Source organism: Schistocerca cancellata, chromosome 7 (assembly GCF_023864275.1).
Source record: "Schistocerca cancellata isolate TAMUIC-IGC-003103 chromosome 7, iqSchCanc2.1, whole genome shotgun sequence".
NCBI classification, from domain to species: Eukaryota; Metazoa; Arthropoda; class Insecta; order Orthoptera; family Acrididae; genus Schistocerca; species Schistocerca cancellata.
Window position 1 is genome coordinate 392,936,970 of NC_064632.1, and position 27,991 is coordinate 392,964,960.

The 27,991-nt window shown below is 42.2% G+C and overlaps 1 protein-coding gene across 2 annotated transcripts in view; it reads right to left on the reverse strand.

Annotated features, from left to right (window-relative positions):
• The window catches only part of LOC126092270 (ATP-binding cassette sub-family G member 1-like), a 411,369-nt gene that overhangs the window by 167,180 nt on the left and 216,198 nt on the right, over positions 1–27,991 (reverse strand). For both annotated transcript variants that reach the window (XM_049907785.1, XM_049907786.1), the window contains exon 2: positions 19,392–19,509. In XM_049907785.1, the coding sequence (XP_049763742.1) occupies positions 19,392–19,509 (118 nt within the window). The remainder of the gene's footprint in view (positions 1–19,391; positions 19,510–27,991) is intronic.

A 27,991-nucleotide genomic window follows, 5' to 3' on the forward strand; every position in this document is an offset into this window, starting at 1 on the left:
AGGGACGAATGGAGACGTGTCGTCTTCAGCGATGAGAGTCGCTTCTGCCTTGGTGCCAATGATGGTCGTATGCGTGTTTGGCGCCGTGCAGGTGAGCGCCACAATCAGGACTGCATACGACCGAGGCACACAGGGCCAACACCCGGCATCATGGTGTGGGGAGCGATCTCCTACACTGGCCGTACACCACTGGTGATCGTCGAGGGGACACTGAATAGTGCACGGTACATCCAAACCGTCATCGAACCCATCGTTCTACCATTCCTAGACCGGCAAGGGAACTTGCTGTTCCAACAGGACAATGCACGTCCGCATGTATCCCGTGCCACCCAACGTGCTCTAGAAGGTGTAAGTCAACTACCCTGGCCAGCAAGATCTCCGGATCTGTCCCCCATTGAGCATGTTTGGGACTGGATGAAGCGTCGTCTCACGCGGTCTGCACGTCCAGCACGAACGCTGGTCCAACTGAGGCGCCAGGTGGAAATGGCATGGCAAGCCGTTCCACAGGACTACATCCAGCATCTCTACGATCGTCTCCATGGGAGAATAGCAGCCTGCATTGCTGCGAAAGGTGGATATACACTGTACTAGTGCCGACATTGTGCATGCTCTGTTGCCTGTGTCTATGTGCCTGTGGTTCTGTCAGTGTGATCATGTGATGTATCTGACCCCAGGAATTGTCAATAAAGTTTCCCCTTCCTGGGACAATGAATTCACGGTGTTCTTATTTCAATTTCCAGGAGTGTACATGTCCTACTACCCTGTCCCTTCTTCTAGTCAGTGTTTACGTATATTCCTTTCCTTGCTGACTGTGGGGAGGACTATCTTAATCGCTTCGACATTCTTTTTTACCGTATTCCCACAGTTCATGATTCATTTTCATACAATTCTGTGTTCCACTATCTTAAAAGAAATGTTTTCATGGCTTTAAGGCGTATGTTTCGTAATAGTAGACTTCTTTTGGTCAGGAATGCCCTATTTCCTTGTCCTACTCTATTTCTTATATCATCCTTGCTTCGTCTGTCATACAGAATTTTTTTTTCCCAATTAGTATAATTCTTTCGCTCCACGTACTACCAAATTTTGATTTAAAGTTTACCGCTAAACTCATTTTTTTCTTCTCTCATTACTTTCATTTTTCTTCTGTTTATGTTGTATGTTCGTCAGACTGTTCATCCCTTCTACATGTCCAGTAATTCCTGACTTTCACCGAGGGTACCACTGTTATCCTTTTAGCCAGAACTTTACTCCCACTCCTGATCCTTTTGTGCTACTTCCGTCATTGCTTCTTCCATGTATAGGGCGAACTGTAGGGGAGAAATACTGCATCCCTGCCTTATGCCTTTTTTAGTCCGAGTACTTCTTTCTAGAACCTCTATTTTTATGAATCCCTCATTGTTCTTGTACACATCTTCCTTCACATTAGGAATAAACTTTCCAAAATGTAGAATTTCACGAGTGCATGGTAACTTATTTCATCCATTTTAACGCAGAAGTGCGACGAACGCAAAAAAACTAAATTTGATTGATATCAATGCTACTTCTGTCGTAGACTTACCACTGGGCCTATTACAATGATTTATTTTCTGTGAATGTTTCCATAAGTAGGTTTGATTATGTTATTATTGTCCAAATACACACAAATTGTGTGGATCAGCTTTCATTGCTTGGAAGTGTATCTTCTGACAGTTTGTAAAGACTGTGTATTACAATTTCTAAGACTTTACCGGCGATTTGTTGTCATCTCGTAGAATCGGGTGTACTGCCGATGGTCCGCGTCTTGCCAACACGATATTTCGACGTCGTAACTCGGCGTCTTCATCAGGTGTTCCATGAGAGTCTCAGGGAACACCTGACGAAGACGCCGAGTTACGACGTAAAAATATCGTGTTGGTAAGACGCGGACCACCTGCAGTACACCCGATTCTACGAGACTGTATTACGTTGCACTAGTATGCCGGTCGGTGTAAAAATAGAATGCGTCGTGCGAACCGCCAGCGCGAGTGATACTGTAGCTCAGGTGTCTCAGTTACACTTCAAAAAACGCTACTTGCGTACTAGACTAACTAGTTTGAGCGTCGGAGGCCCTCGCTCAGTATGTGTAGCGTAGGGCAATACGGCAGTAAAGGTAACGATGAAGTTCTTATCATATGTCGAAATTTGTTTTGCCCAACTTAGAACAGATAATGAAGGAAGTTTCAAGAAAGATATAGTAGCAAGAATAGCACAAGGAAAAAGCTTTTCTTCTTTTTTTTTTCTTTTCTTCTTTTACACAGAGAGACGTCTGCCAACATTATAATATCGAACTTCAGACCGAAAAAAAAAATTGGTGAAGTGCTATGTTTCGAGTGCAGATCTACATAGACGCGATAAGCTGATAACAAGGAAGAAAAAAATTTAACTATTAGAAGAACTGCAGAGCTGTGGGCGGGTGCCATCGAGGATATTGTCTTACTGAGAAGACTTTACAGGGACCCTTTGCTTTTGTGTCCAAGCATTTGTCAATGTAGTACTTCTCCATGGTCACACCAGAGGCGGATGTGAAACAGGTGGGCTGTAGAAGCATAAACACTCTTTGCTGCCACAGATGACGCCTCTGATGGTTTCACCCTGTACACAAGAGCAAAAATTACGGCCGCATTATACTCCAAGGGGTAAGATCACATTCAATGGTGTTGCCAGCCCATGATGTGCATAGAGAATGGTTGAAGTGTTAGAGAGATGCGAGCAGTATCGAAGAGTGTCAAGAACGTTTTTCTTTTGCTTATCGCAGTGCAAATTATAGTTTTTGACCGCTAAATATGTGGGTATCAACGGCCCAAGGAAAATGTTGGTTACATTGTCGCCCTTAATGCCCTCACCTGCCCCCCTTCCTCTCGCCGTCCCCCCCCCCCCCCCCCGCTCGGTTCTAAGCGGCGGGGTATCTGAAATGTTTTCCATCGACCACTCGTAAGGATTTCAACGCTGGACGTCGCAGTTATGACCTCCATTGCAGAGGCGTCAAAAGGATGGGTGAAATGTAAGTAAGACGGGTTGTGACGGCCTTACCATCTTATGAAACACCCACGGTGGCGTTGGGCAAAATTGTGGTGCAATATGGTGCCATGGACCGAAAGCTGCGTCTGTTGTGTCCCAGATGAGGCTCGAGGGCTGTAAGAGCAGTTCTCGTTATAAAACAAATCTTGTCAGACAAGATGAGCGCTACAATGATCGTTCTTTTCTCTGAATGATCATTGAGTTTGGCCGCTTTACGCAACGAAAACACCGCCACAATGAGAACAATAGCTTATATTTGTTATTATGGATTGGCTAAGCATGGAAAAGTCTAAAAAAATTTCAGGCAGCTGTCAACAGCATCCATATATTTGGCATCCATGTAGTTGGAGAATACATTTATTCACTACCGGTTTCGATCATGTATCATCTTTACAGTACTAGCACAAAAACGGAAACGAAGTGAAAACTTTGGATCTCAAAACACTTGAGAACTATTCGTCGGAAAAATTGAGTGTACTTGCGAAAAATATCTGTTGTAAGAACTTCACGTGGCACACATGCTATTTAACCAGGAAAGTATACGCCACTGATTCGCTGAAGGCGTAAGAGAATTAATACTTAACGCCGTAATACAAGCTCAACCACGCAGAAAACAAAGCTGAAAACTTGTAAAAGCAGTACGTGCACAATACCATTGCTGAGGTACAGCAACACCCAATAGGTTTACTCACAAGAGTTGATCAGAGAAGCTACAAACTAAAGTCAAAGAACAAGTTACAAAATAAATGTGTACTATAGTACAGTCACAGAGAGAAACACATGCTCTTAAATTACAATAAAAGATATACGACAAAAGAAGATGCAGTTGTATATGACTTTTTTGTTTCGTACAGTACTGTGTCACATAACAACAACAAACCAACTATTGGGGAGAGAACTACAACACAAGAAAAATATACATAGGCATGTAATGTTGAAACATTATAAGAGGTCAATACCACTAAAAACAAAGTGCTTACAAACAAAATAATGGCCAAAACAGCTCCAACATCAAGCCCATATCAGAATTTCGAAGATGCTTGTAGTGTAAGCAATTGAGACATCAAAGCCAAAATGACTTCCAATGTCATACAAAAAAGTTAATTATTCATTTCAACATATGTGACCCTACTAACCAATTTTACTGAAATGATTTACCGTTAATCTGAACCTTGCATATACCCAAAACATCCTATATAATCCAACAGCATCAATATGAAAAATCTAACGGTGAATTTAACGATCAGAAAATATGCATACATCTGTAATCATAACAAAATCATACTAGCTGTGAAATTATTCTTACATAACAGTGTAAGAATTTAAAAAAGAGGAGAGGACAGATGTGGGTAATGTAAACTCTATGCCTCCATGGCCTACCCAATGGTGTATACATTATTTAACATTTGTACCTTGCGTGCGGACCCATTACAGTATTAGGTCCCAAATGACAATGCAAGATACATATTAAAAATAGCTAAAAATGTTCCTGAATCATGAAACTGAAAGTTTTTGTAAGAGGCATGTGGATATGTGAGTAATATAAAATCTTCGTAACCAGGGCATAACCAATGATGTATATATTATTAATCGTTTGAAACAGGTATGTGGAACCATCCCTAATAAAGAATAATCACCTATTCAACGAAATGTAGTAGCTCAGCCTGAACAAGGTGTAGTAAACGAATTCTGTCATTTAAGTAGACACAAATTTAATATAAAATTAAAAGTAGGAGTAAAACATCAATAATTACTTCTGTAAAAGGGGTAGGAGAAGGGGGAATAATACAAGTGGCAATGTGGCTATGTTCAAATTATAGCTAAGCAGAAGGTGGTGTAAGCAGCAGACAGTGATGTGACAAGGTGTGGGTCATCTCATAAATTTCTTAAAAATATTAAGTAACATGTGAATATAAATATATAAATTTAACAAAGTTAGTAGGGGGGATTGGTAGGGTACGAGAAGTTAAGTACACACCTAGAAGCTATGGTATAACCGTATTAACTAATATATATACATAGTACGTTTTTCTATAATATGTATAATATTGCCACTGATACACCATAGAAAACGATATCTGTTGATCCATCGTGGGTACAGGGCCGCTACTAGTAATACATTTACCAAAGAAAACCGCCAAACAGCCGTACTCTTCCGGAAGTTAGTTTATTTAAACAACCAGTTTACACGTCTCATTAATGTCATCTTGAGGTGCCTATGTACTCCATATAGAGACAATCAGATACATCGATACTTGTATAACTGGGGCAATCAATATATGGATTCCATGAATTAGTGTTTGGAGTTGTTGTCGCGCATTCAAAGTAAACACTCCAAATATGAATTCCTGGAATCAAGATTTTGGTTGCTCCAGTTATTCAAGTAACGATATATCTGATTTTCTATACATGGAGCGCATAGCTGCCTGCAGATACCAATAATGGGAGGCCGAAACTAGTTGTCTAAATAAAATAACTGCTGGAACATACGACTATCTGGCGATTTTTCTTTGATAAATAAAACATTGGATGACAATAGTAAAACACAGATCTTTTACTTGAGACACTGCATACGTCTGTTACTCATTATCAACTATTTATGTACAGATATACCATGAAAACTGTGTTAATCAAGAGTTGAAAGAACAGGGGAGGGAATGTAAATTAAAAACAAAACTATTTGGGTCATAGTCCTACCTTAACCAATCTTAAGTAAACTTCAGAATATATCAGAAAAGTTATTCGAGTAATTTGTATTTTTTAAATCAACCTGTTCATCAATGACTTTATAAGGATGTGCTATCAAGTTTCCAAAATTTTCAGCCTCCTCTAACAGGTTCATGTTACTACCTTCATATCCTCTGTGTAATAATTTCACTGCTCTGAGATGTTCCGTAAAGTGTGATTTTGGTTTTTTAGGTGGGTGCCTGAAGCAGATGATTTACTGGAATATGCATGTTCTTTGTATCTTATTCTTAGTTTCCTGTCCGATTAACCTATGTAGGTCTTATCACAGTGCTGATGGCTTACTTTGTAAACCCCAGATCGATCATATATGGATTCTTGTCTCAAATGAGCCAATTATATTACTTCTTTTAAAATATGCAGTTCTGCGTTATTGTGTGTGTTAGAATTAAAAAGCTTTTTAAAAGAAGTAAAACAATTCTATCATTAATTTGCGACACTTACATTTCTACAAATCAGGTAGCATGCACCGGTCAGCACCAGAGGACAGGCAGAGGCGACTTGCTTTCAACTACAGCCTGGAGACGAATGCCCAAAACTGATGTTCACAGCCCTCCACTTTCGCGTTCAAAAAAAGAAACTCTACATGGAGGGATGACTCAGTGCTGTTGCCAACGTGATGGAAAAAGAACATCTCTTATTTCACAAACAAACAAGGTAACGCAGCAGCAATTTTCCATTCTCGGTGTACACAACACACATTAATAAACATGCTGTTGGTACAGGCGAGGTACAGTGTTTCCTCGATTGGTCAAGTGACTCAAATCGATTGGATGGCCAAAATTTTGAACCTAAAGCAATCGTTCGTACAATGGTTGGGCGGTGGAAAGGTTTCTCAGCCTTTGATGTTTGTGCAGAAAAGGCAAAAATGTTGAACTCTATTATTTCCTAGGGACCATAGCAAGACTAGGGTGCCAGTTCTGTCAACAACAGCACAAAGCTGGCAGCCGTGCCACTTCTGCGAAGGTTGCCTGTCCCCTGAGGAGGTATGCCTTTTCTATTGAGATTCACTGACTGCCTTCTGCCGACATCAGGACCTTGCCACCGCACGCACAATGCACCGTTCGAGCGCCAAAAACGCAAAGCTTTTCTCGCGAGCACACAGATCCAGTACTCAAAAACAGAATTACTAAATATTAGCAGAGAATGAAAAAACATCGTAACGATGTCTGACAGCAATGTCACAAGGTACAAACAGATTCTTCATAATCAGTGACATGAAATTATGAGCAGCGCTGTGACATTTTTGTTGGAAGAAGCAAACTAGGAAGCGAAGATTTAATTGAAACTGTGCTTGACAAACTTGCAATAACTGCTAGCTAATTCAAACTCTCAATAAAGAGAATGAAGAAGGAGCTGAAAGTACTTTAGAAGACCTCATCACTTTGGAGAGACATGAAAGAAGGAGAAAATATTATTTTCATTTAATATTGACAAACAGAATGTCAGGTTGCCGGCCCGCAATTTCTGCATGGGGCTTGATATTTATTTTACGTTGTTAGTATCGTACTAAGCTATGTTGTCTGCAACCCTCCATGCTTTACCTCTTTGTTGTTGTATGTGGATTTTTTCTAGCAACACATGCTTGTTTTGATATGGTTGAGCTCTTGTTTATGCGACTAATTCTTTTTCGGGACCAGAAACTGATTAATGGTTGTGATAAGTTAATCTGTTAATATAATCATTTGCAGACTCACTAGCAGTAGCTTACAAGTTATGCGAAATAGAAGTTTGCGTATATACTTCAGCTGTCAAACTTCACCTCCCCTACCACACGCAGCCATGATCCAAATTACGCCTACTCTTTCTGCACTCTGCAGCCATTAAAAAGCTCCAGGAGGAGGCTGCCCCTACACCACAAAGCGCTGTGTGCCTTCCTCAAGAGCGGAACATGAACATGGAAGTGGTATACGATACATACAATACATCTACATCTATAATCTGCAAGATACTTTTTGGTGTGTGGTGGAGGGTACTGTATACCTGATCAACACCTATTACCAATTCCTACAAAGACAGACAGTATCCCTGAAACTCCCTGGCAGATTAAAACTGTGTGCTGGACCGAGATTCGAACACGGGACGTTTGCCTTTCACGGACAAGTCTTCTAGCATCTGAGCTACTCAAGCACGGCTCACAACCCGTCCTCACAGCTTCAATTCCGCCAGTACCTCGTCTCCTAACTTCAAACAAGCTCTTCTGCGAACCTTTCAGAACTAGCACTCCTGGAAGAAAGTATATTGCGGAGACATGGATTAGCCACATCCAGGGGAATGTTTCCAGAATGAGATTTTCACTATGCAGCGGAGTGTGCGCTGATATGTAGCTTCCTGGTAGATTAAAACTGGTTTGGAAGGTAGGAGACGAGGTACTGGCAGAACTGAAGCTGTGAGGACGGGCCGTGGGTCGTGCTTACTTGGGTAGCTCAGTCTGTAGAGCACTTGCCCGCGAATGGCAAAGGTCTCGCGTTCGAATCTCGGTGCAGCACACAGTTTTAATCCACCAGAAAGTTTCATATCACCGCACACTCCGCTGCAGAGTGCAAATCTCACTCTGGAGACAATATTCCTCTCTATGCTGCACATCCGAAGAACGGTAACAGTTGGCACAAGACATGTGATTGCATGATGACATTACACTTAGTTTTATGCAACAGAGCGATTTGTGTAGATCCTGTTGAACACTGCCATTTTATACTGTAAGACTGTTGATGTGTGTGTGTGTGTGTGTGTGTGTGTGTGTGTGTGTGTGTGTGTGTGTGTGTGTATGTGTGTGAACCTAAATGCAACAGCTGGAAAGAAATCTGTTTCACATACTATAAAAGAAAAACAAAGTGCGAAATTTCGAAGTCGAGAAAGATGTCCTTTCCAGGAGTTGGTATAGCCTCGATTCTATGGAGTGCAGTACAGCGGATTATACAGCCTCACTGTTACGAATTCTGCAACCCAGTTGGCACGTCTGCATAATGAGTGGACAAGAAGCAATGCTGGTCAGTTCTGACAATTTGCGTAAAGGTTTAGGAACTTCCCTAGCTTCATCTGTTTGAATGCTGGCCTTTCGTGGTGCAGAAAGCTCAAAAACATAGTTTTCTTTAAAATTTAACAATGACAGTGAATATTAAAGAGATAGACAACTTGAAAGCAACCCAATCCATCCATCAACACTAACCCATGTAAATTTCTTGGAGCGAACCTAGTGTTGTAGATGACACGAGAGTTATGTAAGTGTTTTTTTTTTTTTTTAAAGTTCATTTCTTATTTCTCAACTTTTAAGAGTGTCTTTTTTGCTTATAGGTTTTTTGATATCCAGCAAAAGCTTCTCTGTCATTCTGACATCTTTTCTATTTCCCATCTTTAATCTTCAGTGTCAAACCTATCTTACTTCCTAACTCGTTGGACACACTTCACTTAATCCCATAATAACATCATTTCAAATCATTAACTCAAGGAAGGTGGCATACATAGTCATATTCGTAATACAAAATTATGTACTTTTCAAATATTAATGAAATATGGTTACCTTCTATCACAGTAATCTACCGTCAAATGGTTCAAATGGCTCTGAGCACTATGGGACTCAACATCTGAGGTCATCAGTCCCCTAGAACTTAGAACTACTTAAACCTAACTAACCTAAAGATATCACACACATCCATGCCCAAGGCAGGATTCGAACCTGCGACCGTGTCGGTTCCAGACTGAAGCGTCTACCATCAAAAAAACGTATTGAATGGATAACTATCAATCGCTCAGAAATAAGCAAGGTCTTGTGTTGCAAGTTCTTCTCTTACTAACATCGAAGCGCAGATGTGGACTTTCAATGAAGTGATTAAAACACAAGGCAATGTAACATTATGCACACTTGCCAAAGTCAGAATACGGGCATGCTACACCGGTTTGAGGTATGCAATATCGAAAACCACGGTGATAACACAATATCCATCTCTCTACCACGAGCTATGCTTTTCAATTGTGTCTGAAAATACACATTTGCACCACAATGACGAGTATGGTAAAAAACGTACCACAACAAAGCAACTTCTGCTTTCGGGAACCTCTATACAGAAAAGGAAAAGTCCTGACTGATTCATTGACTCTTCATCACTCATCCAAAACTGCTAAAAATAGATGAAAATATTTCGTTATATGAAAACGTGTTTAAAGCGATTTTTGAAAATTCGTATTTGACTTTTCAGTTAGAAATAAAGCAATAAGTTTTATGGGATGAAAGATTCTATGGAAAAATCGTAATAAGCACCCAAAAGGCAGGATTAACTAAAACCTCCAAATCCCGCTACCAGAATCGCTTTTTTTCAGATGTACATTCGGAGAAACTTTTGCTTCTATGGCCTTAATTAGCGTGAAAAGCTTAGAAGGTGATGCAGTTTGTGAACTAGAACAGAGAAATGTAGTCAACAGTCACCACGACAAATCTGCTTTGTGAGAATTGCATCGAAAAAGAAAGGGCTCTCCAATATAGTAATTATTCAGTAAGCCTCACGTATGTTTATAAAATTATTTGCTGTAATTAGTACCCAAACGCGAACGAACCAGCGGCCACTATGTTAGTGTGACTAAGTAGTGCATATGTTAACAACAATAGTTTCAATAAAATGTTGTGCTTTTTGTCAGTTAATAGTTTATTTATGACTCTCGCAAGGTGTCGCTCACAAATTTATGTTACAAGGCATCATTTATTCAGAGATCTGTGCTTCTGTAACTTTTAGATTGTTAACTTTGAACGTCGATTACACGTAGGTGTAGAGTTTTATAGATAAATGAGCGTGATAGGTGGTAGAACAGACGCATCTCCGTGTTTTAAAATTATTTTCATCAGGTTTTACCAGTTAGAAGTAGTTACTTCCATTGTAAAATGTACAATGAAAGTGTTTGCGTAACACCAGTAACTCTTCAACATCATAGTTAAGTGGAGAATCTTGTGTCTACGGTAGGTTGGACTAAAATCGCTCAGTATGTACTGGTCTTGTCAGCGAGTTATTCGTCTAAGATCTGGGTTTTTCTTAAAGCACTGAAGCTCCAGAAATCGTCGATGCATCGAATTTTGTAGGAAGGCAGTTGATGTAATGTCTTCGCAGTAACTGTAATTAGGGAGCAAAGGCAAACGGCAGAGAGAGGTATTTGTTTTGCAAGCCACTGTCCTTGGAGTTTTGTCGACAGGTACTTTGCTGTTCCCCCATCACGTTATTTCACGCTCCCTGCCTCCGGAAGCCACTAGGTTTGATATTTCCGGAGTTATTACTGCTAACAATAGCGCTTTAAGTCAATATTCGTGTAATTTTCTTGGTGATGACGTTGTATTTGCTAAGTATGTAGCGCCTGCTACTTCTGGGACAAAACTGTAGGAAAATTTTTGCTTACTACAAGCTTTCGCAGGTGGTTTCGCATAGCACTGCGGTCGCTCCTCTCCCTGGTATCTCATCCTTGTACAAAAATAGCTTCCATAATTACTTTAGATATGCTATCGAGTTCCACGATTAATTATTTAACTAATTTATTTATTGGTAATCAACATAACGCGGTATTTAAAACATCTGTCCCATATTCTTATAGGATAAAGTTTATCACAGGAACGTGGCTATAGGGGTAAGATCGCTAATTTCTTACATTTCCACTTCAGGCAACAGACACGGTCACGCGTTAATGTACGTCCTCAAAGTGCCAGTTGTGTAACAGTAAAGGTGAAGTACCATCGTTGACTGAGTGTGCGAGGTGGTGAACGATAAAAAGTCAGGATTACGTTCCACTACCGTGAAGTTACTACTACGAAGGAATGTCAAAATAAATGCGTATTCATGTATCTGAAAACCGACAATATTTACAAATACAGAATGTAATATGAGAGTCATAATTTCCATTGCAATCTACAAACGACAATGCTGAGCCATACCTGGTCACGTGATTCCGCTAGGCATCTCATCCCGATATATGGGAAGGTACCACATTATCTTCCGGATGAGACGCCAACAATGATCGAAGTTTTATTTATTTCTTATTGCTTAAAATTGCTCTAACTTATGTTACCTCATCTCAGAGGGGTCATTCGAGCGAAGAAAGTCTTCAGATGCGCATGCAGTAAGTTATAACTGCGGCCATGACCTGTTTCAGAGCATCCAAGGACAATGGCGTCTAGAGAAGAATGATGAAAAACTGTGGAATTGGGCCACAGAGTAAGTGTTGAGTCAGAATCTATGAAACAGTTTTCATTAAATCACTTCAGGTTCTCTATAAAAAGGTAGATTTCGGTAATATTTAAATATTTGTTTCCTCTTAAGAAACTGCTACTCTTTCGAAGAAAAATTTGATAACGTTTGCAATTAATACCAAAATCTGAGGAAAATAATTTCTTAATCAAAAGCTGAAACGTGAAAGATCACCGTTAACTGTCTTAATAAGTGTCTTGATATGATGTTGCTAATTCTTACGGTGGAGGTTATTACAATAGAACATTTTTCAGGTATTCTTGGAGCGAAAAACGAGGGGAAAATCTATGGAAGAAACCTTCAGGTTTCAGTATTAGCAGCTGAATGCAATGATATCCCGCATAGCTTTAACCGAGGTTCGGGAATGCCTGGATGGGAGTGGTTCAGTCATTTTTAAGACGATTTCCTGCCTTAATGAAGAAGAAATCCCAAGGACTCTCCATAGGCAAAGCTATAGCTGTCAATAGAAAGGATATCGAGAATAGAATTAAATTACTGCCTGGAGTACTAACCAAAACAAACGTTGTTGATAAGCCAGATCATATTGACAGATGGGATGAAACTGTTTCAGATTAACCCAGAACTGGATGTTGTCATCGCTGAAAGGCTCTTCATCATTGTATTAGATGAAAAGCGGAGAAGAAGGAGATGCAATAATCGTAATCGCTGCCGCAACACTGAAGGACGCTTTTACACCTCCAAACTATATTTCCTAGGGGGAAAAGCCAAGAAACCTTAATGGGACGATTCTCTTCCCAAGGGTCCAGAATTTACGCGAATGATAAATCCAGGTATGTGAACTATGACTTGTTCATGTACTGGCTGAGGGAGCAGTTTATTACAAGGACGTCACAAGGTAAAGTGTTACTGATTCTGCATGGCCATTTGTATCACAACAATAATCTAGGTATGCCAGAAATGACTAGCAATAATAATGTTATATTGATCTTTCTTCTACTCTTACTTCAGCTCATAGATCAGTGTGTCTTCATCTTCCTGAATTACTTTATCTGCAGAAGGAAGAGAACTTTGTTGCAGATTCGTTCCGGTATGAAAGTTTCAGGATTTCAGTTTGGACCTCTGTAAAAGAGGCATGGCAGACAGCTGCAACTCAAGTAAATGCTCGCAGTGGGTTTGATGCTTGTGGTGGTTCCCCGTACAATTCACAGGAAATACCGGAAGGAAAAATGTGAAGAACTGAGTCAGCATGTAGAAAAGTCAAAGCAACCTTTGCTGAAATCAAAAGCAAGTGCGGTAACATTACGAGTACTATGATAATTCCACTATTAAACGCAGAGGAGAAAACGGTCAGGTGGAAAGAGTACATTGAAGACTTCTACGAGAGGGAAAAATTGTCTGTTGACGTAATACGAAAAGAAAATTTGTCTCTGTGGAAGACATAGGAGATACAGTATTGGAGTTAGAATTTGGAAGTGCTCTAGAAGATATGATATCAGAAAAGGCAGATGTGATAGATAACATACCATTGGAATTCCTATTATTGAGGAAGTGGTACACAAATAACTATTCAGTATGGTGTGTAGGATCCCTCAGACTGACGACATACCCTCAGACTTTCAGGAAAATGTCATCCACACAATTCCGAAGATAGGAAGGGTAGATAGTTACGACAACCATCGCACAAACAGCTTAACAGCTCTTGCATCTAAGCTGCTCAGAAGAATAATGTACAGAAAACTTGAAAAGAAAACTGAAGATCTGTTAAATGACGATTAGTTCGGCTTTAGGAATGATAAAGGCACCACAGAGGCAGTTTTGACCCGTTTATTGATGGAAGCAAGACTTAAGAAATACTTATCTAAATAAAACCTTTTTAACATAATATGTTTGTAAAAAGCACTAAAAGTCCCATACAGATAGTCCTGAAAATGTGTGCTTCTGAATTTTTAATAACCATGAAAATATTTCCAGGATTTAAAACTAAAATGTAAAGCGCATGCGACACATAATAGTAAAGAGGTGAATTACTCATGCATGATTTATCTATTGCACGCATCCCACGTTTTTCGTTTTAAATTCTACAAGTATTTTCAGAGCTATTAAAAAAACTCAAGGAAAATTTTATGGTCTACCTCTATGGGATTAGGATCTATATGGGGGTAGAAGAAATTATTTTACATTTTTAGTCCGTTTTAAAAATTGTTATGTTGAATAGTTTTTGTTCAAATAATTTCTTTTATCGATTTCAAACATTTTAGTGTGGTTACAACAGAGGCATGTGGTAAACTTAAGGCCCATTTCAATGGCTCTTCACCTTGGAGAAAGCAGTACACTATTTCCTCCTATTACCTCACGGAAAGACGTCTAAGGAAAAAAATGGAATCGAACACACATAGGCACGGACTAGGAACCGTTCTTATCGTGGAAAATTCTCAAGTGGAGCACGAAAAGAGGGTAACAGCAACGGTGTACGAAGTATCCTCCGCCATACACCAGACACGAAAGCGAGTTAATACTCTATTGTCATCGAGTTCTGAGCTATGCTACATTTTGTCTCCAGCTCATCGGGAAGTTGCTTTAGAATAAATTTCAAAATTTGTACCGAACAAACTGACAAAAAGGTACCCAGACATGTTATAACCATGACAAGCTCACAGGATTTTTCGACGTAGAGAAAGTGTTCTACTATGCAAAATGGTGCAATATGATCGAAATTCTGAAAAAACTAGGAGTACGCTACAGGCGAAGGCGAGTTGATGTACGATGACTTGTTGGAGAGTGACGTCCAATTGGTCGCGAACAAGAAACCAAAGTAAAAATCAAAAATATTTTATTTACAGCAGTTAGATACACCTTCCAACTGCCCCTCTACATAGTCACCGCTCCGGCTTCGGCATCTCTCGTAGCGCTGTACCAACTTCTCGATACTCTCGTCATAGAAGGCAACCGCCTATGCTTTCCGCCAGTTCTCTACGCTTGTCTACCGCTCGTTGTCTGTTCCAAAATGTTGTCTTCGTAGCCAGCGGTTCTTGTGAACGTAGATGAAACTCAAGGGGAGTCAAATACGGGTTGTATTGTGGGTGACCGAGCACGTACCACCGGAAACGCTGTAGGAGCATCTTCACTGCCACTGCAGAGTGCCGCCGAGAATTGTCATGAAGAAGGAAGTACATGACAGTTATGTTATGTGGGCTGCATGTCAATAGGCGAAATCTCTCACCAAGCCCTCAAGCTTGACGGGAGACACTGTTTATCTAGGCATCCTTACGTGCTCACTGTGCGCTCAGACCTGAAATGAGCAACGTGACGCGATAGACGGGAATACTAAATACACTGCCTAACACATTTGTGCAAAGCATCGGATTTTCACTGAGGTTTCCACGTCGCACCCGATCGGACCTTACTTTCCAAATAGCCCTCGTACAATATGTACAATAACCAAAAGGGAACAATAAGATCGGAAGACCACGAACGAAGTGTTCGCGTTATGAAGGGTGCAAGGGAGGGATGCAGTCTTTCGCCCCTACTGTTCAAGCTATACATCTAAGGACCAATGACAGAGATGAAGAAGTTTTAAGGGTAAGATTGAAATTCAGAGTGAAAGGATATCAATAATAAGATTCGTTTATGACATTGCTATCCTCAGGCAAACTGAAGAACTATGTAAATCTGTTGAATTGAATGAAAAGTCTGATGAGTACAGAATATGGATTGAGAGTAAATCGAAGGAAGAAAAAACGATGGGAGGTAGCAGAAAGGTGTACAACAATAAAAGTTGCACCAGAATGGCAGATCATGGAGTACACGAAGTTAAGGAATTCTTCTGCCTAGGCAACAAAATAATTCAATTATTTTCTTGAAATATTTGTATTTCGTCCTATCTCTTATAATATTTGATTTGTTACGCTTTATTATTTTTTCGAAAAGTTTTATACTTACTTGTTTATTCACTTTTTCTTTGTATTATATGCAAGTTTTGTTAAACTAAATGTTCTTCTTGCAGTAATTTGATTTAATCATCAATTGAAGGAGGACATAAAAAGCAAACTAGCACTGGCGAAATGGGCATTCATGGTGAAGAGAAGTGAACTAATGTGAAACATGGGCCTTAACCAGAGGAAGAAATTTGTGAGAGTGTACGTTTGCAGCACTGTATTGAATGGTAGTGAATCATGGACAATGGGAAAACCAGAACAGAAAACAGAAGGGTTTGAGGAAGAATATTGAAAATAAGTGGGACTGATTAGTAATGAGGCGGTCCTCTGCAAACTCGTCGGAGAAAGGAACATGTGGAGAATACAGAAACGAAGAAGGGGCAGAATGACAGGACATATTTTGAGACACAGGGAATAGCAGCTATGGTACTACACGAAGCTATAGAGGGCAGACACTGTAGGAGAAGACAGAGATGTGAATACATCCAACAAATCATTGAGGAAGTGAAAAAAACCGTGTTAATCTCCCCCCACCCCACCCCTTCTCTCTCTCTCTCTCTCTCTCTCTCTCTCTCTCTCTCTCTCAGAGGATGAACAGATGGTTATAAATGCCTTTCCTGCTATACAAACTACTATTTGCATGTCATTTAAACCTGCAAGAAAACGGAAAGTATAATTGGAAAACAATACAAACATACAATTTTGTACAGACAATACAAAGCTAAGGTACAGTAAGACAAAAAATACAACGCGCCACAAGGGAATTATCGGGATGGAACGGAAGTCGGCAGATGTAATGAACATGTACAGACAAAACAAATTATTACAATTTCAGAAATACTGTATAGAGCTTCAAAACATGAACAAGTCAGTAACGCGTTGGTCTGCAACTGGGCTTTATGCAAGCAGTTATTTGGTTTGACATTGATAGAGTTGTAGCGATATCGTACCAATTCTGCCCTATTGGCGAGTCAGACCATCAAAATCCAGAGATGGTTGGAGGACCCTGTCCATAATGTTCCAGAAGTTCTCAATCGGGAAGACAAATCCGGGGCGACCTTGATGGCCAAAATAGGGATTGGCGAGCACGAAGACAAGCAGTGGAAACTCTCGTCGTGTGCGGGCGGGCATTATCTTGCTGAAATGTAAAGACCAGGATGGTTTGCCATGAAGGGCAACAAAACGGGAGTAGAATGTCGTCGATGTACCGCCGCGCTGTAAGAGGGCCGCGACGACAACCAAAGGGGTCCATCACTCCTGGATGTAGGGCCACGTGGCAGGCGGCAGTCAGGTTGCTATCCCACTGTCGTCTGGTGCGTCCCAGCTACGTCTTCGCTTGTTATCGGGGCTCAGTTCGAAGCGAGACTTATCACTGAAGTCAGTTCTACTCCAGCCGATGAGATTACAGACAAAAATAACGTTAAAGAAAAGATTAGCGATAAGAGACTTCGCTCTCCTCGGCGACTAGTTAATTGGAAGCTGTCGTATGAAGTTGGCTGGAAGTAGTTTTGGTGTGTGCTTCACGTCGTATTCTGATTTTCAGACGTATTTGCATGTTGAAATTGTGATAATGCCCTATGTGAAAGATGAAGTGCCTGCAGCAAGTAATTTCACGGGACATACACTCCTGGAAATTGAAATAAGAACACCGTGAATTCATTGTCCCAGGAAGGGGAAACTTTATCGACACATTCCTGGGGTCAGATACATCACATGATCACACTGACAGGACCACAGGCACATAGACACAGGCAACAGAGCATGCACAATGTCGGCACTAGTACAGTGTATATCCACCTTTCGCAGCAATGCAGGCTGCTATTCTCCCATGGAGACGATCGTAGAGATGCTGGATGTATTCCTGTGGAACGGCTTGCCATGCCATTTCCACCTGGCGCCTCAGTTGGACCAGCGTTCGTGCTGGACGTGCAGACCGCGTGAGACGACGCTTCATCCAGTCCCAAACATGCTCAATGGGGGACAGATCCGGAGATCTTGCTGGCCAGGGTAGTTGACTTACACCTTCTAGAGCACGTTGGGTGGCACGGGATACATGCGGACGTGCATTGTCCTGTTGGAACAGCAAGTTCCCTTGCCGGTCTAGGAATGGTAGAACGGTGGGTTCGATGACGGTGTGGATGTACCGTGCACTATTCAGTGTCCCCTCGACGATCACCAGTGGTGTACGGCCAGTGTAGGAGATCGCTCCCCACACCATGATGCCGGGTGTTGGCCCTGTGTGCCTCGGTCGTATGCAGTCCTGATTGTGGCGCTCACCTGCACGGCGCCAAACACGCATACGACCATCATTGGCACCAAGGCAGAAGCGACTCTCATCGCTGAAGACGACACGTCTCCATTCGTCCCTCCATTCACGCCTGTCGCGACACCACTGGAGGCGGGCTGCACGATGTTGGGGCGTGAGCGGAAGACGGCCTAACGGTGTGCGGGACCGTAGCCCAGCTTCATGGAGACGGTTGCGAATGGTCCTCGCCGATACCCCAGGAGCAACAGTGTCCCTAATTTGCTGGGAAGTGGCGGTGCGGTCCCCTACGGCACTGCGTAGGATCCTACGGCCTTGGCGTGCATCCGTGCGTCGCTGCGGTCGGGTCCCAGGTCGACGGGCACGTGCACCTTCCGCCGACCACTGGGGACAACATCGATGTACTGTGGAGACCTCACGCCCCACGTGTTGAGCAATTCGGCGGTACGTCCACCCGGCCTCCCGCATGCCCACTATACGCCCTCGCTCAAAGTCCGTCAACTGCACATACGGTTCACGTCCACGCTGTCGCGGCATGCTACCAGTGTTAAAGACTGCGATGGAGCTCCGTATGCCACGGCAAACTGGCTGACACTGACGGCGGCGGAGCACAAATGCTGCGCAGCTAGCGCCATTCGACGGCCAACACCGCGGTTCCTGGTGTGTCCGCTGTGCCGTGCGTGTGATCATTGCTTGTACAGCCCTCTCGCAGTGTCCGGAGCAAGTATGGTGGGTCTGACACACCGGTGTCAATGTGTTCTTTTTTCCATTACCAGGAGTGTATTTTAAAGCAAAACCTGAATCTTGTCCTGAAAGCAGAAATTGCTCTAGTTCTTGAGAGAACAAAGGCGTCGAAATACATCGATTGAAAACGGTAAGTTAAATAATGAAAATGAGTAAAATTAATCATTCAATCTCTGCTCGTATTTGTTCTCAGTTGTAGAACAGATCTCGCCAACAGATGCAATTTGCGAAGTTTGTTATAAAATTAATTATTGAATACGAACGTGGAGACGTTTGAAGATCTTGCAAGAGACACTGACGTCAATTCCATGTTTGTAAACCGAAGAGAGAGAGAGTTGAGCGAGTTGAATGAAATACAAGATTACGCGTTTGTTCTGTGCGGTTAGTGGCAGTGTCGGCACGACGTCTCTTCGTGTTCAGCTGCCGAAGTGTCAGTCCTGAAGGAATTTTGAAAATAGTGTGGTAACTTGCCTTAGGGTCACGTACCTGTTGCCGGTGAGAATGTCCATGAGGGAGCTCTTGCCAGCACCGGAGGAGCCCATGATGGCGGTCAGCTGGCCGCTGCGGAAGCGGCCAGTCACGCCGTGTAGGATCGTCTTCTGACCTGCGCAGAAGACACGACGGCGTCAAGGTCACCGCACTGCAGCAGTGCACGCAATAAATCATGCACGTGTGAGTCAGACATAGAATGTGTAAAAGCACAGAAGCGTGCGCTAGAACAATCGCAACAGAAGGCAGATGGAATGGTGATGAAATTGCTTAGTATCTGATATGACTTGTTCCAACTGGCTAATATCGTAGTCAGACACTGATTCCGATATCAAATGTTGGACTTTGAGGCGTACCCAGGTGCAGACACAGACTCAGATCATGATTTAGTAATGACGAGGAGAAGACTTATGTTCAAGAGACCCGTCAGAAAGAATCAACGTGGAAGAAAGTGGAATACTGAGGACTGTGGAATGGCTATATGCTAAGTTCGCTAAGGATATGGATGCCACGATAAGGAATACCACGGTATGCAGTTCATTTCAAGAGAAGTGGACGTCAGTAAAAAGAACAACCATAGATATTGGGCAGACAAACGTAGGTACAAGGAACGTAACTTCGAAGAAACCTTGGGTGTCAGATGATGTATTTCAATTGAAAGGAAGGAGAACAGTTGTATAGATCCCTTATTAATGTAGTAAATATCTAGTGCAGGGTAGCCACGGCGAAAAGGAAGCACGAAAAATTTGAAGAAATTTCGGTGAAATAAAAAGCAAGGATGGTAACATTATGAATGCAATGGAAATTCCTATGTTAAATGCAAAGAGTGAACGGGTGTAATGAGTATATGGAAGCCCTGTATGAGGGGGTAGGCTTTGTCTAGGACGTGATCGAAGAAGAAATTTGAATCGATATGGATGACGTAGGGGATCCAGTATTAGGGTCAGAATTCCACATAAGGCAGAAACGTAGATAATATTCCATCGAAATTTTTGAAATCATAGAAGGAAATGGCAACAAACAACTATCCAAGTTAGTGTGTAGGCTCTATGAGACTAGCGACGCACTATCAGACTTTCGGAAAAAATATCATCCACACAATTCTGAAGATAGCAAGGGCAGATAAGTGTGGTACCTATCACACAAGCAGCTTAACATCTAACTCATCCAAGTCGCTAACAAAAATAATGTGCAGAAGAATGGAAAACAAAAGTGTACATCATTTAGATGGCGATTAGTTTGACTATAGGAAAAGTTAAGGCGCCAGAGATCCAGTTCTCACGTTGCTATCAATGACGGAAGCAAGGCTTAAGAAAAAAAAACAAGATACGCTCATAGGATTCATCGACCTAGAAAAAGCTTTCGTCAGTGTAAAATGGTGTTAGATGTTCAAAATTCTGAGAAAAATTGGAGCAAGTTATAGAGAAAGATGGGTAATCTACATTACGTACAAGAACCAGAAGGAAACAATAAGATTGTATGACTAAGAACAAAGTGCTCGGATCAAAAAGGGTTTAAGACAGGTATGAAGTGTTTCGCACTTACTGTTCAGTATGCTCATCGAAGGAGCAATAACAGAAATAAAGGAAAGTTTCGACGGTGGAATTAAAACTCAGAGCGAAAGGATATCAATGACAAGATTGGCTGATGACACTATTACACTCAGTGAAAGTGAGGAAGAATACATAATCTGTTGAACGGAATGAACAGTGCAATGAGTACAGAATGGTGATGGAGATTAAACCGAAAAAGACACATCTTATGGGAAGGAGTGAGAAATTTAACATCAGAATTGGTGACTATGGGGTAGACGAAGGAAATTCTGCTTCTTTATAAGTAAACCAAACTATGGCGAACGAATCCCTGAGGACGTAAAAAAGCAGACTAGCACAGTAAAGAGGGCATTCATGGCCAAGACAAGTTTACTAATATGGAACATAGGCATTAATTTGAGGAAGAAATTTCTGAGAATGTACGTTTGGAGCACAGCATTGTATCATAGTGAATCATGGACAGTTGGAAAAACCGGAACAGAAGAATATCGAAGCATCTGAGATGTAGTCATACAGAAGAATGTTGAAAATTACGTGGCCTGGTAAGATAAATGAGAGGGTCCTTCGCGAAATAGAAAGAAATGTATGTAAAACTCTGACAAAGACAAGTGACAGTATGATAGATCGATAGGTATTCCTCCGATGCAGTCGAGATCATTTCTGTTCACTCGAAAAAAAGCTATCGTCTAGAACTGGTTATTGTATGTTGACGGACACAGGCGGTGATCACACTAATGTGACTGGACCGAGTATAACAAAATATGGGGACGCAAGCCCCAAGTATGGGACTGCTTGTTGCTATTTTATTTTTTCCATCATTCGTCCCACTGGGTAAATGCGGCACGTCACGACTACTTCTCCCGTGCCATCCTTTGATAATGTGGAAGTCATTCGTGTCTCTTCTTCAAGTCATGTTTATCTTATTCCGTAGCTGTTCCTGCGGAGTACCTCAGTTCTTATCAGTACACTGAATTTTCTGCATTATTCTGTAACATTACATCCCAAACACTTTGATACCATTCCCGAATTCTGGTTTACCTTACATTCCATGGTCCACTTCCATACAATATTGAGCTCTTCTAGTTAGCGTAAATTTTTATTTTATTTATTTTTTACATGGAAGACGCTCTTCGCATACATAATCCACGGCTTCTATTGACAGAGCTTCTTTGGTCATGAGTAATTTCCTTAGAGAATACAATGTCGTTTCCAGTTCTAAAGTTTATAGCTCATCTCGTTCCTGCTACTCCACATTATCACATTATCCTTTTTTCCTCTCAACCCATTTTTTGTGCTTAGAAGGCCACGCCATTTAGTGGACTTTTAAATATTCCTGACTTTCACCGAGGATGGAAATGTAATCAGTGAATCTTAGGATTGATATCCTTTCATCCTGAATTTTAAACGTACTTTAGGAACTTTCTTTTATTCCCGTCATTGCTTCTTCAGTGTACAGGCTGAACAATAGGAGGGGATGATTTCATCGACGATCTACGCCTTTTCTAATCCGAGTACTGTTCTCTCGATTTGTTCCGGTAGGATGTTATTAGGTGAGTTCTTAACTAATCTTAAATAATTTCTGTGGTGATGGTACTCTGCGTAAAGTTTCCTATCGCGCTGGCATCAGGTATTCCACAAACTTGAAAAAGGCGACGGTGCATGGCGTGTTTTCAGTTTCACCGTCTGTGTTACGCGTAGTGGTACTAGAGATGTAGCCTCCCGCTCAAATTTGACTTCGGACTGGTAAACAAAGTGACGATTTAGTGGACCCTCTTCCCTTCATTCGGTCATTTCCTTCCTATCATGGTGCCTAGGCATCCTCCTCCTCCACAGAACGTAGTGTTCTTCAGTCGTGAGCCCGCATTACCCAAACAGCACGTACTTTTTTTACCGAAAAATCTGTGGCTTTCTCTTCATCACACAATGCATCTCCCGAAGAAAGTCATGCAAGTGCTGTTTCTCTTTTGCCTTGACGGTTAATAAATTGGATATTTCAGTAGGATTTGATTAGGAATACCTGTTGCTCCACAACGGTAGCTGATTTTCACTCATCTCCCAATTCCAGGAACCGTGCCCATGTCAACTAATGGGTGAAAGCGGTGATTGGTTCAAACCGAGTCACTGCAATATGTGTGGAACGTGGAAACAAACAGCATCTCCACCACCCAGTGGCAAAAGTGTCCCATCTCTTTCATCACATATCTACAATATACCCTGCGCCGGAAATGATATTAGACTACTCTACTTCCACATATTTCCTTTACTCTGTTGGGTCCGCAGTTTTCACGAAGTACTAAGCTGCTCTTTCTCCAACACGAAGAGATAGGGTCCTAAACAATCAAATAATCTGCACTGAGTCAGTTGTTGATGTACTATATGCACCTGAATAACGCAGCAGAATACTTGGCCCACGCTAGAGACTGCTTTCTTCAACCAGCTCAATTTGGCTGTAAGCGTACTCTGAAGCGCCAAAGAAACTGCTGTAGGCATGCGTATTCAAATACAGAGATATGTAAACAGGCAGAAAACGGCGCTGTAGTCGGCAATGCCTATATAAGGCAACAAGTATCTGGTGCAGTTGTTAGATCGGTTAATGCTGCTACAATGACAGGTTATCAAGATTTAAGTGAGTTTGAAAGTAGTGTTATAGTCGGTGCACGAGCAATGGGGCACAGCATCAAAAATGGTTCAAATGGCTCTGAGCACTATGCGACTTAGCTTCTAAGGTCATCAGTCGCCTAGAACTTAGAACTAATTAAACCTAACTAACCTAAGGACATCACACACATCCATGCCCGAGGCAGGATTCGAACCTGCGACCGTAGCGGTCGCGCCGTTCCAGACTGTAGCGCCTTTAACCGCTTGGCCACCTCGGCCGGCGGCCCAGCATCTCCGAGGTAGCGGTGAAGTGTGGATTTTCCCGTACGACCACTTAACAAATATACCGTGAATATCAGGAATCCGGTAAAGCATCAGATCTCCGACATCGCTGGGACCGAAAGAGATTCTGCAAGAACGGGACCAACGACGAAAGAAGAGAATCGTTCAGCGTGACAGAAGTGGAACCCTTCCGCAAATCTGCAGATTTCAGTGCTGGGCCATCAACATCACCGTGCGAACCATTCAACGAAACATCATCGATATGGGCTCCGCCCTCGTGTACCCTTGATGAGTGGATAACACAAAGCTGTATGTCTCGCCTGGACCCGTCAACACCGATATTGGGATGTTGATGACTGGAAACATGTTGCCTGGTCGGACGAGTCTCGTTTCAAATTGTATCGAGCGAATGGACATGCACGGGTATGGGGACAAACTCATGAATCCATGGACCCCAGCAGGGGACTGTTGAAGCTGGTGGAGGCTCTGTCATGGTGTGAGGCGTGTGCAGTTGGACTGAAATAGGACCTCTGAAATGTCTAGATACGACTCTGACAGGTAACACGTACGCAAGCATCCTGTCTTATCATCTGTATCCATTCATGTCCATTGTGCATTCTGATAGAGTTAGGCAATTCCAGCAGGTCAATGTGACATTCCATACGTCCAGAATTGCTACAGAGTGGCTCCAGGAACGCTCTTCTGAATTTAAACATACCCGCTGGTCACCAAACTCCCCAGACATGAACATTATTGAGCATATCTGGGGTGCCTTGCAACGTGCTGTTTAGAGGAGACATCCACCCCCTCGTACTCTTACGGATTTATGGACAGCCCTGCAGGATTCATGGTGTCAGTTCCCTCCAGCATTACTTCAGACATTAGTCGAGTCCACGCATCGTAGTGTTGCGGCACTTCAGCGTGCTCGCGAGGCCCTACACGGTATTAGGCAGGTGTACCAGTTCCCTTGGCTCTTCAGTGTACATATGCACAATTTTTAGTGATAGGCAGTAGTATTATTTTAAAGCTCAAGGAACGACCAAAACTTTACTGTTGGAAGGCTGTACTGTCCAGAATAGGTACGCCGCTCAGGCAAACTCGCCTTGAGCACCGAGGCAATCATCCCACCGACGCACCGGGTTGAAGATATCACTTTTGGAAAACACCGTATCCTGCTGCATGAAGAAGTCCGTAACTGCCTCCTGTACATCCTCGTCCGACAGGAATCGTCGACCAATCAATGTCTTTTTTAAAGAGATCGAAGACGTCACAGACAGATCGGGGCTGTAAGGCAGGTGCTCGAGTTGGCCTAACTTACGTGTAGCAACATTTGCGGTATGGGAACGTGCGTTATCATGAAGAAGCACCACCCCTTGTCGCAGTTTTTCCAGACTCGTGGCTCTCGTCAATAATGAATTTCGTCGAGGTCCGCTAAATTCGATTATTATTGCAAAAGAGATCGATGTTGTGCGTACCAAGACTGGAGAGGATTGGCACCTGGCTAATAGAAGGCTTCAGTAGATTCAGTACTGCCTGAGCATTCAACTGTAAGAAATATTTGTTCCCGGCGGATTCTACAAAAAAAGGGGATGCTGTCAATTGGTTCAAGGAAGTGATCAAAGAACATTCCGGACACCTGGAAGAACAGAGCAGAAAACAGAAAGGAATGAAAGCAGTTCGTGGAAGTAGCGTGTGGTCTGCCCACGCTGTAACCGCTGGTTATGTCCATATACATTATCTATCCAAAATATCTTGACACTTATCACTTAGCATTAATATGTGGGAAAAAGTGTCCACCTTTTTCTTTAATACAGCTTTAGCTCTGCTGGGGCCACTTTCAACCCTGTGTCTCTATGTTTGTTGAGAAATGACAGCCCATTCTTCCTTATGAGCCGAAACCGGAGACGGTAGTGATATTCGATGCTGAGATCTCGAGCGTTCTAACTGACCCCTGAGATGTCTCATTGCGTTCAAGTTGGGACTCGGGCCAGGCCAGTCTGTATCAGGAATCCTACTGTCCACAAACCATTGCCACACAAATGCTGCTTTATGACCCGGCTCTGATATCATCATCATCTCTGAACTCTTCCTCTCATGTATTAGTACACAATGCTGCCAAGTGTGTTCTTATGTTTACGCATGCAGAACACTTTTAAGAGCAAGAAGGGGACCACATACTAACCCAGAAAGGCAACTCCATAATGGAACAGCTTTCAATACGTATTTCACTGCAGGCACTATACATCATGGAAGGTGACGCTTTTCAGGCTTCGCCAAACACAAACCACTCCATCGGATGCCACAGGATATAGCGTGATTAATCACTCCAGGACACTCCAGTGGCGTTGCTCTGTACAGCACCTCAAGCGTCGCTTAGCATTTACTCCAGAAATTTGTCGCTTATGAGGAGCTGCTAGACCATCATTTTTAACTCACTACCTAAAATCATTGTGGTAACTGGATTGCTGGTAGCACTTTGGAACTCAAGAGTGATTCCTTCCGATGATTTCATACGACTTTTACAACCACTCTCCGCGATGTTCGACGGTCCGTGACTGAGCTATATCTGGTGTGGTCTTACAAGGGGACCCTCCATACTGTAAATCACGGATTTCGATCCGCTTCAAATAAGTTGTAGAGGCCCTTACCCTGAGTACCTGGCTATACGGTTTTCTAGCAACGGGCCTTAGGTTCTGAGAAAATTGATTTTGAAGGTCATTGCACGCTGTGTATACCCGAAACATTACATATTTTTTGAGTTAGCGTAGCGCAGCTGTTACAGGTCACGGCTACCACGCTGGAGCTACCGTCTTCGAATCCTACTCGTGTACTTTTTTTTTACTGAATTTTTCAATTTTATTTCAAAGAATATCAACAAACAGTGTAAAATGTGCAAAATTATAAAGATATATTCAGTTATTAATTTTTTCAAATATTCATTCCGTTTGTTGTTCGCAGTTGGAGTTCCAAATGTTCGTACAACAGTCGCTTCTTGTTTTATCTGCAATCGATCTCCACCCATTATCGTCCCCTCTTCCCTGAAAATACCGTAACGGGAACCCCAGCTCCTAGCTGCTGCCAATGAGGATGCGAGTTGCGTTCCTTCACGTTCGTATCTAACTACAGTGTCAGTTGCTCGCAAAGCGTCTCTGGAGCCGTGTGTTAGAAAAATTCTGTGAAATGGAGCAACTAAGTGTTTCTGCAGTAGTGCAGCCAGAACAAGACCCACAAGTAGAGGAGCTGAACGAAGAATCAAAAGGCGAAATTAAAATAGCCATTAAATACGCCGAAAATCTACTCCACGATTTGAATCTCGTAGCGAATACACCGCCTAGCGTGATTTCTGCCAATTCCGTTGCAATTGGCGATGAGATATGTATCGCAATACAGGATCTCATGGCTGAAAGGCAGATCATTATTGATGATGAATAGAGAGATTTCAACGAAGAAGATGAATTGGGAGAATATGGTGGGGCGAACGACAAACGGAATGAATATTTGAAAAAATTAATAACTTAATATATCTTTATAATTTCGCACGCTTTACACTGTTTGTTGATATTCTTTTAAATAAAACTGAAAAATTCGGTCTATTTTGAAAAGAAACAAAAACAAAATCACACGAGCAGGATTCGAACACCGAACCTCCAGCGCGGTAGCCGTGAACCCTTACCGCTGCGCTACGCTGAATTGCTGGAAGTATGTGTAATGTTACGGCTATACGAAGCGCGCAATGAATTTTAAAATCGATTTTCTCACAAACTAAGGCCCGTCGCTAAAAAACTGGATAGCCAGGTACTCAGCGTAAGTGCCACTACAACATATCTGAAGCGTATCAGAATCCGTGATTTACAGTATGGAGGGTCCGCTTGTTAGTTGCGGCTGTTCTTTCGCGTTTCCACTTCACAGACACGCTACCAACAGTAGACTTGGACAGATTTAGATGATTTGAAACGTCCCTGATAGTTTTGTCACTTTGGTGACATCCAGTGACTAGTCCGGGTTGGAAGTCGCTGGACTCTCCTGATAGACGCGTTCAGCTGCTAACGTTTCCCTACAGTCAACACAATACACTTCACCACCTCATTGCTGGCATGTTCGCCTTTCTTGACAACTAGTGGTCATTTCAGCATTACATACGGGTGTCCAGATGCTTGTGATTAG